The sequence below is a fragment of the Scophthalmus maximus genome, chromosome 7 (assembly GCF_022379125.1).
Source record: "Scophthalmus maximus strain ysfricsl-2021 chromosome 7, ASM2237912v1, whole genome shotgun sequence".
NCBI classification, from domain to species: Eukaryota; Metazoa; Chordata; class Actinopteri; order Pleuronectiformes; family Scophthalmidae; genus Scophthalmus; species Scophthalmus maximus.
Window position 1 is genome coordinate 23,837,802 of NC_061521.1, and position 21,105 is coordinate 23,858,906.

General features: G+C 42.1%; 1 protein-coding gene across 2 annotated transcripts in view; it reads left to right on the forward strand.

The window, feature by feature from the left end:
• Positions 1-21,105, forward strand: part of necab2 (N-terminal EF-hand calcium binding protein 2) — a 94,871-nt gene that overhangs the window by 51,114 nt on the left and 22,652 nt on the right. Inside the window, exons 8-9 of one of the 2 annotated variants that reach the window (XM_035642139.2) lie at positions 7,444-7,523; positions 14,974-15,030. In XM_035642139.2, the coding sequence (XP_035498032.2) occupies positions 7,444-7,523; positions 14,974-15,030 (137 nt within the window). The remainder of the gene's footprint in view (positions 1-7,443; positions 7,524-14,973; positions 15,031-21,105) is intronic. The other variant, XM_047333434.1, reaches the window with a different exon arrangement.

Consider the following 21,105-nt stretch of genomic DNA (forward strand, 5'->3'; position numbering starts at 1 on the left):
GTGTGTTCACTTCAGTTGAGACGTGGCTCGGGGGAGAGGAAAGTCATAAAGAGTCAGAAGTTGTTATTGATGAGCGTCCGTTAAAGATGTCCGCTGTAATTTCCGCGTCCATACGTCACTTTGACCCAGAGTAGCTTGGGTAGTTGGAAATGTGGCGGGCGAAATCCTCTGACAACTTCAGGTCAGACTAAAATACTGACGCTGTGGTAAACATTGATTGAAGTCATCGCTGATGCATCTGTTCTACATCCTCTGTGTGTGTCACAGAGGCCAATAGATGGTGTAAACTTCTGACTGTACAGTCGAGAGTCTAATGGGCACTAACTTATAAATACATTACCTCATGAGCACCTTTAAGAGGACCACAGCATCAATATGTCAATTCAAATCTATTGTTTGATGACTTGGTAGGATTATACTTGTTTTAAAAAATGAGAACAAATACCACAGAGTTATCTCGATACTTTTTTCTTTTATATTCTCAATGTAACAACCCCATGTAAAGCGATCGCCCATCATCACCTCAACATTTACAAGTATTTCCTTCTCAGTGTCCATTTACATCATTGTTCATTGAACATCAACCTGCAGAGACGTCATCATTAACATTCTGTGTTTGCCTGGTATCGACTGGTAACAGCTGATGGCGGTACATGTTTGGGTTGCTGCATTCATGGATGACCTCATTTCCAAGATTAAGAGCTTGTATGGACAGTGATTTTTCAATGGGGAAAGAAAGAATTCTCCTTCTCACCAATAACAACATTGAATGCTTTTTTGGGGGGGGTTCGTTTTAGGAGGTGGAACCATTCATTCAGTCGCATCAATGCATCAGTTCAATTTGTCAATTTGTAATTATGCAAATTGAACTGCATCGATCTGTTGGAAAAATAAAATAACTGGACTGAATCACTCAGCAATAATCAATACAGTACAATACTTGTAGGACTTCATATATTCCCTGCTAGTGCTATGAGGCGGAATGGAAATGTCTTTATATAATTTCGTACAAAAGCTATTTCAAGTTTAAAACTAGTCCTCCAGTTCCAGGACCGCTCATTTTAAACAGTCTTCACTGTTTGGTCTAATAATAAATAATAATGCATTTCAAATCACAATATTCAGTTAGAGATTTTTTGTTTCTTTTTGCACATGTTTAATGCCTAATAGAGAGGTTTTTTTCTACCATATGTACCATAATAATGGTATTGGTGATATATTACATTAATTATTGAAAAAATATTCATTCAAATTGAACTGAATCACCACCTGGAAGTTATATTTTGAGTCAGGTGTATTTACAAGCTTTGCTGTCAGAGTTCCTATAGACAAATGCTTTGCAAAATGCAAGGTTTTTTTTATTTTAATTATTGCATTAAAACATACAAAAACCAGTGGGATAGCTGTTTAAGAAACTGCTGCATCCAACACCCTTTGTAATCACCCTTTGTAATCGTTTGTGCTGTAAAGTAACTCTGCTTATTTTGGACAAAATCAGACAAAGTTAACATATCAGCGATTTGTTAATGAAAATGCTGTGTAGATGTGTGAACCAAGGCAAGAAATCAACATTTAAAACGTCCCATCGTTAAGAACCCAGTGTAAATGATTTTCTGCGAGGTCACATCTGACCTGAGTGATTTGGAGTAAACCGGCACGTTCAGCAGAGTTGTTGTCAAAGCCTTGTATTGATTCTTTTATTGATGTGATCAGATGAACTTTTCAGATGAGCAGGTCACGTACGGTCACATAAAAGACTCAATATTACAATGTGTTTGTGTGTGTCTTGGCCCATTTTAGCACAGACACGAATATAAAGCACAAATTGAGTCTATAAAAGTCAGTTACCCCTGAACAGGATCTTTGTGATTCATGGCCTCACTGGTGCACCTGAGCGAGACGACAGTTGCTATCAGTTACCATGGTTTCTATAAATCTTTGTGTTTCCCTGGCGTGGCATAAACACGGCGCCGTAAGAGGGTTTTTACGTCAACGACAGACATCGGGATGTCAGTGATGACTCTTTATTCTGCCGCGGCCTTGTGATTCTGACAGCACGTTGCCAGAGAACACTTTTACTCTTTATCCTGCAAATGCACGTCCTCACACACGACGCACAATGTGCTACGTGCAAAAGATAAGAGTGACTTCGCACCCGACTGGCGCTGCCGGTTCAGCCTGGTAGAAATACAGAGGAAAAGTGAATATCACTGAAAATTCAATAGACATAAATGTTGTGCTACTGTGCAGAGTTTTATTTGATTTTCTTCCCTTGTTTGTACTCTGGGATGTAAAAGGACATATTCAGGAAATGCACATGTTCTTTCTTGCAGAGAGTTAGATCACATATTGATACCAAGAGTTTTGGAAATAGACAATATTTCATTTACATCACGACAGCACCAGGATCAGAGCCCCTTTTTGTAGTTGCTGTGTAGTTTTCTTTATTTCCTTTAAATCATTGAATTACTTGTCCTTTACCTTTGTTTTTAGTCAAGCTTTGTTTTCTTTAAATGAATCACACCAGGACATGTGTCTCTCGACCGTGACGCAGATACAGATGTGTCGATAGAGACAACGTGGACAAGAGATGACTTGAAGCCACCGACGGAGACATCAAGGTCCAATATGACAAAAACCAAAGTGCTGCTGGGTAATAACATGACCTCGAGTAAAAAACTGCATATAACATATGGCATTTGTGTTTATGTCATCTTCCAAATGCAAATACGCACAAAAAGACTAACCACTGCAGAAACCTACTCCTGCAAAATCTAAATAAAAAGGTAAAGAAGTGATTTTTTTCATAATTCGATAGCTTTTTTTTTTTATAAAACAGAATTATCCAATTGATGAAGAAAGGCAAGTAAGAAAAAACTTACTGCATTTAGTTATTCACATTTTCTACTGTGTATTCTACACAGAAAACTATTTATTGTTCGCACGGCACCGACTTGTTCTCTCAGGCATCCACGTGCCGAAAGAACGACGCGAACGCTATATACAGATGACATTGAGAAGTTCAATTGAAAGAAGTACGTCAGCTCAAGAGCAAAATAAAAGATCAATTCCTCTTTGGATGACTTCCAGACGGATGACGGCTCCGACTGACAGTTCTTCCTCTTCCAGAGTCCAAACATCTGTCACTTGTCATCGGAGAGTTATCCCGTCATGTTTAAGCCGACGCGCGCGTGAGAAAAGGCCACTGAGCGGATTACTGCCGACACGGGCGTGGAAATATTGACGTGGTTCACTGAGCAGAGGATTGCGAGGAACGGTTTTATGTCTAATAGTTCATATAAAAAATGGAGCAAATGGAGAAAATGAAGCCAATGCGGGAAAGTGCCCGAAGCCTGTATTCTCTGGCATCACCAGCAGAGGGCGACTCCACTGGTTGCAAAAATAAGTACGTTTCTGAGGAAGTCTGTGAGAAAATGACTCTACTCCTGTTTATGGTTCAATCTCTGGTTTCAGAGTCAAACAGACGATAACGCACCTTATACATTGGGGGACGTTTAAGTTGTTTTTTTAGTTTTTTTTTCGTCAATCTCACAATCTTTTACCTCAGCGTCAAGCCTCTATTTTTCCTGTCTCGTATTTTTCCTCCGCCACCTCCCCCTTCTCTGGGATACTGTAGGCGGTAAAGTAGCTCTGACAGCCAGGGACCTTCGTGTCAGCTGTGCTTTGTCTTGAGTCGGGACTAGTCGATTGATTAATGGGCCCGAGATCCTCTCATTCTCCCTCCCCGTCCGGCTGCCCTCCCTCCTCCAGCGTGGAAGAATAATCCTTCACTCCAGAGTCAGGCCTTCTTTCTCCCTCTTCTCCCGTCAGGGTTCTCCTCCACCGTGGCTGTGTGCACACACGCTGTTGTCAGTCCTGTAGTTCTATTACAGTACAGTATATATAAGAGCATATATAGAGAGGAGTCTGTCAATCGATCAGTCTCCACAGAGGGAAAAGAGAACAGACACAAGGAGAGAGGGGAGGGAAAAACAAAAGGGCAGAAAAGACGAAGTGGGAGATGAGTGGGGGGGGGGGGGGGGGGGGACAAAGAGCGGGTAAGAATGAGAAAGAATAAGAGAGCTATAAGTATCCACCAGCATCTTTAACTCGAGCAGCTGTGCGCCACGCTTCAGCACGGTACAGTATCTGGTGCTGTCACTTTAATTTTTTTAAATTGAAAATGAACTGCAATTTATCGTTCAGTGCTTTTTTCAGGCTCTTGCAGACACATCGAAACGAGTGTGTGTGTGTGTGGTTATATATAATTATACTGTGGGAACGCATATGTCCTAACTGTGGAACACATGTACAACTGTGACATTGTCCTTATGTCTCCTAAAGTTGCTGTAACTGAACATCTTTCCAGCTTTGTAAACTTTAGCAGAATTATTATCAATGCTAATTTCCACAAGGCCACTTTTAGTTTCGGCCAATGAGAACGTTGCGGGTTTAACCATCTGTGCCCAACGAACCAATCAAGCAAATGTTAGATTCATGAGTTGGTTGAAAACACCTGGATTTACATGTGCACAAGTCTTTTTCCTCACCAGTTCATGATCCATGTAAAAAATTGGAAATAAAAAAAGGAGCATTGCTGCTGTATTGACACTGGGACTTGTAGTTTTAAAGTGTGAGAAGGAAAAACATAAGATCAGTTTCTTATTTCACTCAAACATAAACACGTTTGGCTACTTACATATTTACATACATGTTCGTGTTTTTGAAAAGTATGTTTTGAATTTTTGATTTACTACTGGTTGCAGCAGCAAGACACAAAGGAACAATTAAAAAAAATTGAAAACAGCCTGGAAACATTCACAAAGGATTTGCTAGTTAGTCTCTAGTGCCACATTAAGCAGACGTCTTAGTCAACAATGCACAATGTGTGTGTTGTGCATGTGTGCGTGTGTGTGTGTGTGTGTGTGTGTTGTGCATGTGTGCGTGTGCGTGTGCGTGTGTGTGTGTGTGTGTGTGTGTGTGCATGTGTGTGCGCGCGCGCGTGTGTGTGTGTGCGTTCACACCCAGCTGTGCCAAACATGATGTGACTGTGATGGAGACGAGAGCGGAGGCGCCAAGTGTTCATCCATCTGCTGAGACAGATGTCTTTAAAAATTAAGGAAAACAGTAGCTGGTAATTCATGAGATATGAATAAATGTTCACCGTCCCATTACTGTATCTAATAGCATCAACGGCAAGCCCGATCCTTTTATTTGAGAGCGTTCAACAAGTGAAATTCAAGTGGTCAGCGGACACTGTAAATTATTATGGCATCATAAGGCAGCGAGCTGTTGCTGTGTGGTTCAAGTCATCCGTGTGATGATCATCGTTTCTAGCCTTACCTGAGGGTCGATACCAATATGGCTTCTTCAGGGCCGATACCGATTATTACTGATCTAAGAGGCCGATAAACGATATTTGAAACCGGTAAAAAAGGCGTCAAAATTTTTGAATAATACAAACTCTTAACACAAATCTTTGTGGAAATACCTTAAAGCATATGTTCAATTCAAGAAATTTGTCAGCAGCATTATTATGAAGTTGAACAAACAAACCAACAAACATGGAGGGGCCATCGCTAAAGTCCAGAGAGTCGTGACTGCGGCTGCATCCGAGCCAAAGTAGCTCATTATGTAATGAAATTATTAACGGCCGATACCGATAACCATAAAAATGGTGAATATCGGCGCAGATAACCGTTCAACCCCGTAGTTAAAAATCCCTGCATTCTGCAATAGTTTCCATTCTGAAGAGCAGTTTTCAAAAAAAAAAAATTCTAGTAAGTAATGTGTTAACATTATGTAAAAATGCTTTGAACTTTTCCGTCACTGATTCCAAGAGATGTTGAAACGACACTGGACCTTTTCTTTCCCCCCATGATTCGTGTCAACACACTTAAATACTCGGTGACGCAGAAGGAAAAAGTTAAATTAGGTGAAATGTGGAATAACTCAAATTAGGTTTAAGTGAGGAGAAGGTCAGTAGAGCCTCGAACCCCCTCCTCCCCCCTCCCCTCAGCCATGCTGCGAGAGTCGAAGGCTGTAATGTCCTGGCACACTTCTATAATTGACCGGCGCGCTTATATTCCAAGTCTGTCGAAATGACCACTGGGCTTTTTTATCTCCCACCTGTCTCCATGGTTACAGACTACGGTTTAGTTGATGAGTGCGTAAATGTGTGTGTGTGTGTGTGTGTGTGTGTGTGTGTTTAAGGGGGGAGGGAGGTAGCTCCTAATTGACTGGCTGTTAAAGCTTTTAATGAAGAGTATGCAGCCAGTTCTCCAATTAGCTGTGAGGGGCCCATCAGGGGATGAAGAGACGACAGCAGCTCAGGAGAAAGTGGAGAGGAATAGGGGAACAGGGGAGAAAATGAAGGTTGAGGAGGTGAAAAACATAGACGTTCTTTTAAAGTGTAAAGAATCCTTCGTACCCAACGCGCACAAATAACCGACCATCATCAACAAAGACGGGGAGGAGCTCTGTTCTCCACAGGGAGATAATGAACAGTGAAAGATGCTTCTTATCAATACACTGGAAACAGATGAGAGGTGCCCTGTGGAGTTCTCTTGTAAAACCAACGAAAGTTGTATTCACATTCACCGTTTCTAACTAATACACACTCTGTGTGTGTGTGTGTGTGTGTGTGTGTGTGTGTGTGTGTGTGTGTGTGTGTGTGTGTGTGTGTGTGTGTGTGTGTGTGTGTGTGTGTGTGTGTGTCTTCCTCTAAAAGTGTTTTGAAATCATTCATTGCTCACATACATGTTTGCTTGTTGGCAGCCTCCTTCTCGGTGAACGGCACCATTTCTTGGCACGTCGTTGCCACTAAGTGCAGCCAAAAAGAAAAAGTTGCATTCTGTACCAATGTGACACATTTGAAATCACCCTGCAACGGGATCCAATTAGACAGAGCAACTCGCAGGAGCTCCGTCCGTTCCTCTACCGTCGTCGAGATCCTTCTGATAAACACTTATAATTGCCTATTCATCAGCCAGGGTTGCAAAGTCCCACTCCGCATGAAATATTCATGATGAAACAATGGAAATGGGGAAAAAAACGAGGGATAAGAGGAGCGTATAACGGCAGTTACCTGAAAAGTATCACGTTCAGTCGTATAAATATGAATGAAAAGAGGGAACAAAACAAAACGGGAGAAAGACAGAACCGCTGGTGACTTTACTCAGCAGGGACGGTTCAACAGCATATTCATGGATGAGCTCCTTGTTTGATATTTCAAGGGGATGAGAACATGTCGGGCTTCTGGAATTTGATTTTCAATATGGCTGCATGAATTTCAATAAATGTGATCCAGCTGCGTCAGGTGTCAAGTCGCAGCCGAGAAAAACAGGTGATACAACTTCAAGTGTGTTCATACTCGTTCAGTCGGTGTGTTTAGATTGAGTTTGTGTTTATGTGTGTGTGTGTGTGTGTGTCTGTGTGTTGCAGGTGCAGTGGAGGTGAGGAAAGAAGGTCTGGAGGCGCAGATCAACCGTCTGGCTGAACTCATCGGTCGACTGGAGAATAAGGTGAGGAACACACACACACACACACACACACACACACACACACATCACTGAGGAACATATAGCATTGACTTACAGCTCATTAATTCACTGGAGGTTCACCATAACAACATCATCCATCAAAGCCTGAGTTTTCAAGGATGAGGTCGGCCACACTCAATATCTTTTTTACTTATTTTCATCACATTCACATCCCATGAAAAGATTAAAAACCAACATCAAATTGATCCTATTGACAAAGTATTGACTTTTGTATTCACAGCCTGATGTATTTGACTCGTCTGTGCCACAAAGGCCACACGAGCCATTAAAAACACATCAGACGGACACAGTGCTGCGCCTGGTGACATGTTTCTTTATTGTAATGAATAACTTTACCATGAACACGGACACTGCAGATTATTTTTGTGGCAACCAACCACGCACACACACACACACACACACACACACACACACACACACACACACACACACACACACACACACACACATGTACACTGTCCTGCTACATCAACCGTGTATTCATCCGAAGATGAAAATAGACCCTAACAATTGCATTGTTTTTGTGATGCGGCCGGCATAAGACTATTTTGCCTGGTTTGAATAATACTGTTTTGTTAAATTTAACTCGGTTGTGATGTCCCCCTTTTCGCATGCAAGTTTAAAATTGTCCCAATGGAAACCATTAAGGAATATAGTTAAGATTAAAGAATGTTTTAATACAGACATAGGTTGCAGGGACTTCTAGAATCATCATACTGGTGTGATTGAGTTTTCAAGTTAAGTTTTGCTAAAAACAACAGTATCCAACAGTTTCAGGAAAGTAAACGAGCCATATTTAAAAAAAGATTTGTCCATATTGATTATGACTCACTTTTAAAATTGCCCCGGTGCGGTGACATTTTCAAGTCAACACAAACCCCCTCAATCAAAGGTTACACATTTTTCGCAGAAGGTGAAGGTTTTATGTTTAACCTGCTCAGATTATTAAATTTGTGTAATTTGAATGGCTTGAAGATAAAAAAAGACCATTTTAATGAGTTCTGTGGAGCAGTTTCTTTATATTTTTTATCATCTAGCCACCTCTCAGCGGTGTCTTGTGTAACACATTGTTGGCTTTGTATTTTGATTTCTCATCACCACCGCCTGTTCATTCTTTTATCTTTGACGTTTAATAAACCAAACCTTTGGTCCCCACATGGGAAGTTTGTCCCTCACAGTGTGAGTTTGAACAATACAAGCACAGACATCACAGGAGTTATTGATGACAACTTGTTTAAACAGGACTTTGAAACAGACTCATTGACTCTCGGCTCTGTTGCGCGGGTGATTTTCCTATTTTTGTATTTTGTATCCTAGAGGAGCGTTTTTAGCTCCGTATGGGACGTCGTCTCTGTCCAGGAGGCAGATTGTCTATTTGGGCATCACGTTGAAACCGCATCGGTGTGGACGTAGCGTTAGACACAACTCATTCTTCTTCTTTTTTTAAGTTGTCTGCATGTGGAGGTTTCGTAGGTTTGAGATGTTACATTGGCCAAAGCAGCACACGGAAGGAGGAAAAATAGAAAATGGAGTTGGAGGAGAAAATGAAAGAAGCAGGGGGTTCATGAGGAGATGAGGGAGTGGGGGTGGTGTGAGGAGTTAATTAACACTAAAGTGATGGAGAGGTAGGGATGGGGGGGTTGGATGACGAGAGAGAGAAAGAGACGGAGGATGCAATAAAAAAACAACAACTCACGTTCCACAAACTATTGCAAAGTGTGTTTTTTTACACACTTCTTCCTCGTTGCGGCAGCAGCTCTCTGGTCCCACGTGCCCCTTCACCCTCCTCCGTCCTTTACCTCCACCTTTACATCTACCACCCCGCCCTCCTCCCCCCTCCGTCTCTGCATTGCCTGCGTCTTGTCCAGTACTTGACGTGCTGGCGCTGATGGAGCCTCGGCAGACTCCGCGGTCTTTGGGCGAGGGGGCCGCTGCGGCAGAGAGAGAGCTAAGAATGAGGAAACACAGTGTAACAGTCGGGAGGGCGTGGGAGGGAATACGAGGGAATCACATTAAGAAAAAAGATGATGAGGATAAGATCATTATTTTTTTGAGGAGTTATCTGTTCATGTATTAACAGACCTCTGTCTCATATTTATAAACAACCTTTAGCCTTTGGACCCCGACGGTAATTTAATATCCCTCTAACGAATTGTCCGGGTCTAATTGGAACAGTTCCTCAGTCCAGTGAACCTGCAGCACCAGGGTTCAGCCCTAACCCAGAAATGATTGGAACGCCTCCCACTAACGGATTGATCAATAATCGCCCTATGACCCCCTTAAACCCTCCAGAGACCCCCATCGCACTCACACCAGGGAACTGGCTCGTTCACAAAAGAAAATCTGCTCACGGGTTGAATGAACACAGTCGAGTCTTATTTGTACAAGTCAGGACAGGAGAGAGAACTCCTCAGGAATCGTTTATTTGTTAATTGAAGGTTGGAATTTGTGCAGAGGGGTAAAAAAAAAAAAAGTAGAGCTGACAAGTGATAATGCGTTCATTTATTTATCTGATCAACAAGGTAGATCAGGTGTGTGTTTGTGTGTGTGTGTGTGTGTGTGTGTGTGTGTGTGTGTGTGTGTGTGTGTGTGTCTGTGTGTGTGTGTCTGTGTGTGTGTGTGTCTGTGGACGTCTTGTAGCCAAGCAACATCCCAACATTCTCCCAAATAGCCAGAAGAGAAATGTTGGCCCCGGAACAATGAAGTGAAAAGAAATGAAAGAGGATGAAGAGGTTTTGTCTCACTGACATCAAAACCCTCTAATGTAGGAGCAGGGTGGCACAGAACTGAAAAACTGCCATGTATAAATATGTATGTAGTTGGTGTGTAAATTAATACATTATTCACATATCCACAGATACTGCTCTCTGAACAACTACAAAAAACCCACATCCATTGTAGTCGTACGTTATGTTTTTATTCATGATCCAGGAAACATGGTGCTGTACGACAGGAAAGAGCTTCTCATTCTTTATTGGCGGGTTTGAGGTCGGCTCTGCTATTAGCGAAGACATAATCCAGATTATCACCACAACTTGTCACTTTTATGAATGAAAACAACCAGACATAATGCGTTAAAGGACTCATATTATGGTCTCTAAACCTCTGTTGTGTTTTATGTTTTTATTTTGTGTATGTAAAATGTTTACAAAGTTAAAACAGCTGAGTCCCCATGTTACGCACGACGAGAGGTTAGTCTGACACGCCCCTAACAAAGCCCGGTAAAGCGAGAGCAAGAAAGCTTTTTACACCAATCTCAACAGAGTGGAGCCAGCTGGCCAATCAGAGCAGACTGGGCTTCACTGGGAGGGAGGGGCTAACACCAGGTGTTTCAGACAGGCTGGAAAGAGGAGCTGCAGGAATGTGACAGTCTGAGGACACTGATGTGTTTACTGAGTATTAGAGGATGTAAACCTTAACAAGTAATAATACAAGTTAAAATTATGAAGCTGGATATTAGCATAATATGTCTCCTTTAAATCGTGAGCTTCAGAGATGCTGGTTGGCAGATGACGGTGCCTGACTTTTTCAAGTGTCAAGTTTGATTTGTTCTTTCAAGGTTCCATTTTATTAAATGAAGAATCAATGATTTTAGGGGCGACCTCGGTGAGCTTTAAATGTGGATATATTCGATTATTATTTAATTTTACCTTTTGTAAAAAAAAACAACAACCATACACTTGTATCAATATGTTTTGTTTTTATTTCTTATTCATTTTAGTTTGCTTTAGACGCTACGTTTTACTGTAATGTGCAAAGCATATTTTGATATTTTGATTATTCAACTCAAAACTTTAAAAAAGAACAACAACTAAACATTCAATTTATTGGCTTACTTGAATTTTGGAAATATTTATATATAAAGATATTTAAAAAATAAATCTGAAAGCCATGTTGTTGCATTTCTGTATGATTTTTTTGTGTCTCATTTTTGTAAATAGAAGAAATTACCCCTAAAATGACAGCTCTGCTCCGACAGCAGAGTAGCAGAAAAATAACTGTACACAGGAGGGAAAAAAAATAGGTCACCAAACTTTCAAGCCTCCAACCGTGTTGTCAGAATAATACGAGCGACAGAAAAGGGGATGAATAGACATTTTCTGCCGGATTACCTTTTCAAAAGACCAGACAGCGTTCGGCGGTAATCATATCATATCAAAGCCAAAATGTGGCTCATTGAATGTGTCTTTGTCTTCGCCTCCCCTGTTTGGCCCGGTATTACCTTCACGGGTGTCAGTATTAAGACTGGCGCAGGAGTCGGGGAAGAGGAAACGATCCCATCACACTGCGTCAGAGTGAATCAGGAATTGTTTACAGAAGGAGCAATGAGCCAGCGACACGCTGTGCGCGATGATGTCGTTCGGCGTGGAAGGACGAGAATAGTGCCCTGCGTTGATAACACACTGTAAATCCTGTTACCTCCACGGAGAGAGGCAAATTCATGTTGCCCCGCGCTTCCTGACTTCAGTTTGTCTCTTCCTTAAAAATATGATTTTTCTTGTATTTCTCTCTCTCTGTTCCCCTGGAAAATAGGTGACACTGAGGCCGAATCCTTTCTTTCCAGTCTTTGATGACTTAAACAACACTGGCCTATAATTGGTCGATATAATTGGAAAATTAATTTCCTGTTATCTTACGTCACACAAAGAGAGCTTTCAGCTTCCTGGAGCATGTTAGCGTCTTTCAGCCTAATGTTTTGGTTTTCAAATCGCACAACTTTACTTTTCTGATAAAGCCGCTGCTCTTCACCTGCCGAGTACCAAACAGAAAACTATGTCTCCAAAGGGAAGACATGTTCTGCTGTATGTGTTAACAGCCTCCACTGTAATCATACGGGGTTATGAAACCTGCATAATTACTATGCAAACACTGAAAACATTTCACCAGAACATGCTGTAATTACAGGACACACTGCACAGGGCGAAACACGGCAGAGGTGTTTCCAGGTCTAACAATTTTTTTTTGTAAACACACAAAAATAAACTGTTTGTCATAGTTCAACTCCAAAAAAAACCATCTTAAGCACCTGAAGGATACAACCTGAGCAGCCTAGATAAATACAAATATATCCTGAATAATTAGACTTCATGGAAATTCAGATGGTAACATCTGGTGTTGGCTAATCCTCTAAATCAAATACCCGCCATCATCACATTGGCACAGTCTTCAAGTGGCTATATTTCTGTATTGTCACGACTGATTATGCATTATCATAATACTACGTGTACGGTGAAAGGTGTTTTGCTTGTTGTGACGATTATCGCCCGACCCTGCGGCTCCGCTCGGTTCGCGTTTCAGCTCGTTGTTCTGGCTTTATGGCCCCCGACTGTTTTGGCTCGGACTCACTTTGTTATCGGCCTCGTTTCCAGCCGCGGCTGCAGATTTCAGCAATTAATGGAAAGAGAAAAAAAGCCTTTATACACTACGGCACGAGAGTGCAGACAGCTGCGTTCTGTAGCTGCTGCGGACGTAATGGAGTATTTGGCAGCGCGAGAGCCGGACATTTTGTCAGTTACTGCAGGTTTAAAGGAGAGGAAGCCATTATTGTTATTAGTGGACAACACACACACATAGATATCTGCAGTTTAGTGTGGGTTGTGCAGTAAAAAATAAAATAGCAAACACCTCTGAAATCTTTTATGTGCCGAACAACCAACGGCACACAGCACCTTTTATTTCAGGTCAGCGGCGACCAGATTGTTTTATTAAGCGTTCAAATCGCTCATCCTGAAGCTCAGTGTGTTTCCAGTAGCTTGTACAGCGTGTGTGTGTGTGTGTGTGTGTGTGTGTGTGTGTGTCTCGCCTGCCCACTGAGCAAGACCCCCATTTCCTTGACTTTCCCTGCAGCGTTCGGCAGACGTCTCCGTGCGAGCGACGTCGTCCACAGCTACTCATCGGTCAGACTCGCGTCGGAAACCCGCAGCGCTTACTGTGATTTATGACAACAGCTTTCTGTGGAGGAGAAGACTAGAAATCAAAGTCCTGTTGTCTTCACACACACACACACACACACTCTCACACTGTACTTCAGCGCAGCAGGTTTTATCAATCCCCCCAACTGAAGAGAGTATTTTAACTTAACTGTGTTTTTATTTATGTCCCATTCGCTGAGGTCACGACTGAATAACCGACCCCTCCCATCGAAGAGATAGTCATTAGCAGCAGAGCTTGAAGGGTTTTTGGTCTTTGTTTGTTTTTTGGCCTTTCCAAAAACACTTTGGCAAAAAAAAAGTGTAAAGAGTGTTTCTGTCTCCTCTAGTGTACGTGTGGAGACGAGGAAAGGTTCACCCACCTTACTACCTGTCAGCCGGTTTTACTTCCATGACTTCAGGACCGGATCACTTTCTATCTGGAAGCTGAGCTGGTTGTATGTCATAATTCAGAGTAGTGGCCTTATTCAGTTTGGAGAAGTTCACACTCCCGTGATTCCAAATTTGAGTTACATCGTATTATCAGCGGCTAAATGAAAAAGGAAGGGGCCAGAGCTGATCTCCGCTGCCTGATACATACGAGTGGCACCCCGTCCCTGTCTCCCTCAGGATCACAGCTTCACCCAGCCACCGGGCGGATTCTTCCCGGCCCGACCTCTCCCAGGATTCATTTCGCGCCCTGTGATGACGAACATTGTCGTACCGTGGGCAACTGCAGCGCCATTGCTAGAAAGGGTGAAACACGCCAGTGTAGACCGGCCCGGGTCATTTCAGTTCAGCCACCCGCCCGAAGGGCGCGTCTCCCTGAGTTGGGACACAGCTCCTGTCTTACACGGACTTAACCTGTTTCGAATGTCGGCTCCTTTTTCTTTGACTTTGCTTAATAGCTGCGGCCATCAACATTCATGTCTTAGCATTCACAGAGGCCCTGTGCACAATGCATTCTTCAAGTGGCACAGCAGCCATAAATTACTTTCATCATTACAATTAATTTTGATGGTTATTCTGGCTCCATAATTGTTTTAAACTGCCTGTGGTGGGAATGAAGAACGTGACACAGGCACAGCAACAGTAAAAAGGGGTCGGGCGGTTTATTAAAGGTTTCCTCAACATTGACATTAGAAGCTCTTACTGCCTCTTACTTTGCAAAGAATCTAACGCTCCGTCCGTGTGATTTTGGATTTCCGTGTTTCGACTTTTCATGCGGCCATAACTCATTCTGTTTTATTTTGCGCTTCCCTTATTTGCGTTCGTCCGCCTCCTCTCCGAGCTCCCGATCCCCCCGCTGAACCTCGTCTTCAACTTAAAAAAGACATCATCATCTCCTGCTTTCACGCCTGTTCCTGCTCTCACCGTGATTGACTAACGTCTGCTTCAAGCTCTTGATGTTGTTGTTGTTGTTGTTGTTGTTGTTGTTGTTGTCGTAGTAGTTGCCGATTGACATGTTGCCGCTGCTGTTGTTGTTGTGCTTCTCCTTGCAGAGCGTCTGGTTGGATCTGCACCAGAGGCTAACAGACACAGATGGCACCACCAGCGCAGTGAGTAGACACTAACTGAATTACTAACACACACACACACACACACACACACACACACACACACACACACACACACATAACCCCCAGGTGCGGCATCACTTACTTCTGCCTTGCAAAGGCCAACGACCAATGCAGCAGCGCTTTGGGGTTGAGGGATACAAGGCTCAGACCTCGCGATGTAATAAACACGGGACAATACTTCTGCACGACCCAACAGGCTCCAAAAATCCGACTACTGACAGATCTTTGGATTTATTCCCCAGGAAAAGTGCACTTTTCATTTTATTGTCTAGCCCTGGATAATGCATAGACGCTGACTCTTCTCCAGGAGAATGAATAGACTCTCGCACTATCGTACAATATCCAAACCCCCACAGAGAAAAACGACACATCAGCTGTCTTAGAAAACAGACAGCGCATTCGGGGTGTGTGATATTCTATGTGATAACGATCAAGGAATTCATACGAGAAGAAATTGTGTTGTTGTTGTCACCTTCATGAATCATTCCATAAAGCAAAGAAAATACGTAAGATTAGAAAATCTTCTTGAAGTCAAAACAGCTCCGGTGTAACAGTCATAGAAGCTGGAGACTGGTTCAGATGGGGGAGTTGGCCTCATCGATTCTCGCCTCTGCAACAGACTGAGGATTATTACTGGCACCAGGATAAAGTTACAGCACATTTACACCAGGAGCAGCGACGGAATCGATCCTGGAAAAATCCATTCTGTGGGGGGTTTTATTTACACATGAATAATCACCAGGTTATCATATAATATCCCAGTATTAAAACACGATTAAGAGTTTACAGACTTGGTTAATGTCTCTGCGCTGCTGAATCTGGCCCACATCCACTATTGTGATGGATATAAACATCCTGTAAGTCGTTATGATGAGAAACATTTGCAAAATAATGACCAAGTATCTCAAAATCACGAGAATAAGATACAAAATCATTCTCACAGCATGTCCTCGAACAGCCCCGTTCATGTTTTCCGTCCAAATGCACCGTTAATGCGTCTGACCTCCAGATCTTTGCCACAAGCGGCTACAAACCAGATCTTCTCTGCGGTAGGTGTAATCATCACCTGCTGCACTTAAACGCCCCCCCAGCAGCCGGGCCACTTATGACTTCCTGTTAGCTGCCGGCAAGAGGCGAGCGCTCTGATTAAATTGTCCAGTTGTCATGGGCACAGATGCAGAGAGGTCATGATGAGAGACGGCTCGCGATGCGCCCGAGAGGGAGAAGGTCCACGTTGTGATTCGCCTTTCAAATTGCATCTGAAAGCTCCAAAACACTAAAACTAAAACAAACGGTAAAACAAGAAACACATCCACCTAAGACGCTCTGAGGCCTTAGACAGCCGTCAGCGACTTCCTTCATCCAGGGTCCATTTGGCGTGTTTGTGTTCTGCTCCACAAACAGGATCCTTTTTTCTTCTTTTTTTTTGCAATTGATGTAATCATAGTTGTTTGTTCACAGGGTGTGAAATCACTCTGCTTCAGTTCCCATGGTAATGCAGAATGAGCTTGGTCTCACCTCACGGCGCTCGCTCTCTCTCTCTCTCTCTCTCTCTCTCTCTCTCTCTCTCTCTCTCTCTCTCTCTCTCTCTCTCTCTGTGTTTGTGTTGAGTTATCAAATGTGGGAGAAAAAACAGTCAACACAATCCAACATTCCCACGTATGCGAACCACAAATATGATTTTCACTTCAGTTAAGTGGAGTCTTCATTTCAACCAGTGACATCTTCAAATCCCTGTCTATGCAGACCAACCAATGACAGTGGTGAGTTTTCATGTGCAAAAGCGAATGTCTTTGAAAACTTGCATTAATAAGAAACTTTCTGTTTCTACATGAAAATCTTCTCAACTCCACAACACAGTCTCTTAAGTTGAATTTCTTTTACATTTGATACTTTTTCGATGTGTGCTTAACTTTCAGAAAACCCTCCAACTTTTTTCCAAATTCCCTGTTACATTGAATATTTATTAGCACGTAAAAAGCAAGGAAATATAAAGTATTAAGAATGAAATTAGCAGCTGATGGGACCGAGCACAAATGTTCAAGGTTCAAAGTTAGAGATGGGACCTGTCAAAAATAGATCATGTTGGAACACGGAATCTCTAAGAACACAATTCAGATTCATCCGAGGAAACATCATTTGATTGTTCAATACCACATACAAATTCTACTAAGGAGAAAAAAATCTCCACGGTGTGAATGTTGGGTTCAGGTTTTTAAAAAGCACGAAGCCACAACTTCATCTCTTGTTTTGTGCCCGTTATTACCAGATGCTTTTTTCTTTCCCTTCTAATTTCAAAGTCATTTTGATTCGTATGATTTTTGAAGTAGTGGTACTGAAATTCAAAGCCGCTTCCCTGCATGTTTTTTCATGAGATGCACTCAAACACTCGTTTGTCTGTTGTCACTGAGATTTATGGTCGAATATTTCCTCTTTTTGTCGAGGCTGCCACAGCTTTCTTTTGTAAACACGGCACCAGCGCAAGTCGGCATCTGCTCCTTCAAAAAGAAACCCGAAGGAAGCGTCGTGCCCCTCAATGAATCTAGTGGAACTAGAGAGGCTGTAGCATATTCCCTTCTGTTATTTGCGTCTTCCTTTAAAAACCCCTTCACTGATTACAACACAATCTGCTCTGCCAGGCTGGCGCTCCTGTTTGATGAACACCTCACACATCTGTGGGCGAAGAACAAGGCTTCTGAAACCAAATGAACAATAACACGTCTTGTATGTGTACTGAAAAGTAGAACCGCGTGAAACCAACCCATCCTCTTGTCCTACCTCTGATTATCACCACCCTTCCACCCCTTTGTTCCTCCGCCAACCCCCTCCTCCAGAGAAAACATAGATTTCTCTTGACAAGGTCACGCTCCTCTTCACCTTTACATAATTTCCCCCTGCCTCCCTCAGTCCATCTCACCTGACCTTCTGTTCTCGAACCAGGAGAACGAGTCAAACGTGATCGCTCTTCATCCCGTCTCCCTTCCGAGACACTGTGGCGAAGTCGTGTCGCCATGCGAGGGGGATTATAACGAGATCATATACCGTGCGAGAGACGGGGAGATACTTCGAAGCTGCAGTTGTGGAGCTGAATTAGCATACACATTTTTCCTAGTAGTGGACGTGAGTGAGCGGTGGGCGGCTGGCTCACAATGGCTTCTGTCATTTGAAGTGGGCGAATCAATCACGTTTGGCCTCATCCTGTTGGTATTGGGATCCTCGAGAGGCTATTAGAACAAGAAGAAGCTGAGAGAATACAATGGAAAAGACAATGGGAGGGTTGGGAGGGCGGATTACAGAGCAAATAGAGAGAGAGATGACGGAAATAAGAAAATGGAATAAGAAAGAAAAGGGACCATCGGGAATCAGCGTAGCTCTGTTTGTAAGAAGCATCTCCTCTCTTCGTCACTCTCCTCTTTTTTTAAATTTGTTTTTATCGTTGCATACAGTGGCTTTGTACATTTATCTTTATCTATATGAAACACATAATTGACTAGACGGCACAGAGCACTAACCTACGCCTGCTATGTTCCGTCTAGCGCAGTGGCGGCCTCTGACTCATTGTTTGTCTCTTCGAGGTTTGATCTATCAAAAGAAGATTTCATGAACGTAATTATGTCTATAACAATCATAAAACCTCCACAAGAGCATCTGCAACCATGCTAGCATCTCTATGAGGCTTTGCTGATGAAATGCATCATTTTAACTTTGCAGACATTTGACCTTCACAAAAGACCTATAGGCTAGAGACACTAGAGGAAAGGGGAAAACTGAAAAAAGTATAAAATGTCTCCTTTAATGATGTTTAATTGATATGATGTGTTAAGATTGTTTAATGTGGAATTGTTTGAGAAAAAGTGAAACTCAAGCTACTCTCTATTTAATTTATTTTAAAATATTATTTAATTCTTATTATTAGAATAATTATATTTTGTGGCTGTTTGTTAGAGTAACAGAGTTTAGTTGAATTAATTTTCTTAACACATATTAAATAATACAACAGAAAAATATAATAAATAAATAAATACAAATAATTCACATTTCAGCCAAATATTCTGTCACACTTTCTGTAACACTCTCTGATTATTTTTCTTTTACCAACAAGCAAAGATGTGATTGTCACTACGGGCATTCATTAGCTGAACAGACCAATTAAAAGACTCTAAAGAGATTATTAAAAGGAATGTGTGGGAAAACAAAGGAGACGTGACAAGTTCGCTTTTAAAAATAAGTACTGAGATACACAAAAAGAAGAGAAGACAAGTAGAGCGTTAAAGGTAAAACAATAAAATGAGATGAAAAGATGTTAAGGCGAGGGAGAAAATCCACACTTCAATAGAGCAGTAAGAGTAAGAGCTTCTGCTTATGTCTTCAATATATATATATGAATGCTCCAATAAGATGCTGATGAATGGAACAGACTCGGAAGGTGAGAGGAGAAAGTGAAGTTCATGGAGGGACATTCCAGCGACGCTGCGAAGGCCCTTATGAAAAATATATCAAGAGGTTATAAATATGGATATAACTGTATGAATGGGTCGTGCACTCTGCGGCAGCTCTCGCCCTGATGAGCCAGCTCTTTGAATTAACTATAACTCTTGAATACCACTGCTGCTGACTCAGATGAAGCACAGAGACAAAGTGTGAAATAGGTCCCAGCTTCCAACTGATGTGTCACCTGCACAATAAAGTGCTTTGAGACACAATTGCATAAGCAGTCTGGTTTTTTTATACATTTATAATGGAAAATTTTAAAAAAGCAGAGGGAATTGATTCAGTCATGTAAAGAATTAGACGCCAATGTCTCAAAATTAAAGAAAATAGGAAGGTTTTGTTTTTATCTGCTGCAACTACGCTGAAGGAAAAGGGAAATCCGTTTATTCCCTTTCTTGCCAAGAGTGAAATGACGAAATTGACGCAGATACCACTCTCATATCTGTATGCTAACCTAAAAATGAAGCTAAAGCAGGCAGATGTTTAGCTGAGCTCGCGAAGATTACAGTAAAGAATGGAAACAGCTCTCTAGACGCCTCGAAACTGGCTCACAGACTTACAAGATAACATGGTCAGTAGTGAGTTTAGTGGTACTGTTTGGTTGATGTTGTTGACAGAGCCAGGCTACCTGTTTCCATATCTACTGTAGTTCTCCATATGGGACTGGTACCAATCTTCTCGGCTAACTCTTTGCAAATAAGCCAGAAAGCAAGTTTCCCATAATGTCAATTCTGCCTTTAAGTTGGACGAAGAAGATGCTTTCGCTTTAGTCACATTTGGTCAGCAGTAGCTTTCTGCAGGAACTATAGGAACCTTTGCAGGAAGTCTGCATTTCAACTGCAGGGACCAGGGTTTAAATGAATCGTTCTACTCCTCCAAAAAGTACTTCTTTCCCAGTACCAGAACATTTGTGGTGGGGCTTGCAGTGCTGAGCATGCTTGAGTTGTTGAGAACTCCTGCTTTTTTATTTCAGCCAATCAATCTCAGCAATGGCTCGCAAAATCAGTTTCCTAACTTTAAGTCGATTTAGGCTGCACGTCAGTGGGAAAGATGTTTTGTGTTGGGACGCTGACCCGGCATCCATTCACATCCTCCTGCTCTGTCTGCACACAAAGTTACTGCTGCTTCTGGTTCCACCAGGCACCAGATGATGATTCATTCAGCATTTAACTGTTAAAATCTGCTCCAGGAGCCTTTTCTCTTTTTCTATTGCTCCAACTGACAGATCTGACTGCGTCTGAGACCTTTTCTTTAATGACATGAATGTTTTTCAGCACAGCAGTCTGAGAGTTCTTTTGTGTGGAGCCAGTTTTAATGTGACAAAGATTGACTGTTGATATTTGAAGGTTATTTCAAAACATAAAAGATTCTAAAAATGAAAAATTATTTCCTCATTGAATTCAGATGGATGTTTCAGTTTCAAAAAAGTTTTATTTATCTGTAGCCATGACACAGTGAGTGAATTATTGAGGAGGAAAAAGTATTCGAGAGATACAGGTCAGGCCCCCGGTGGAGGAATACTGTACTTGAAATATTGAGGAGGACAGTGATTGCTCCACCAGC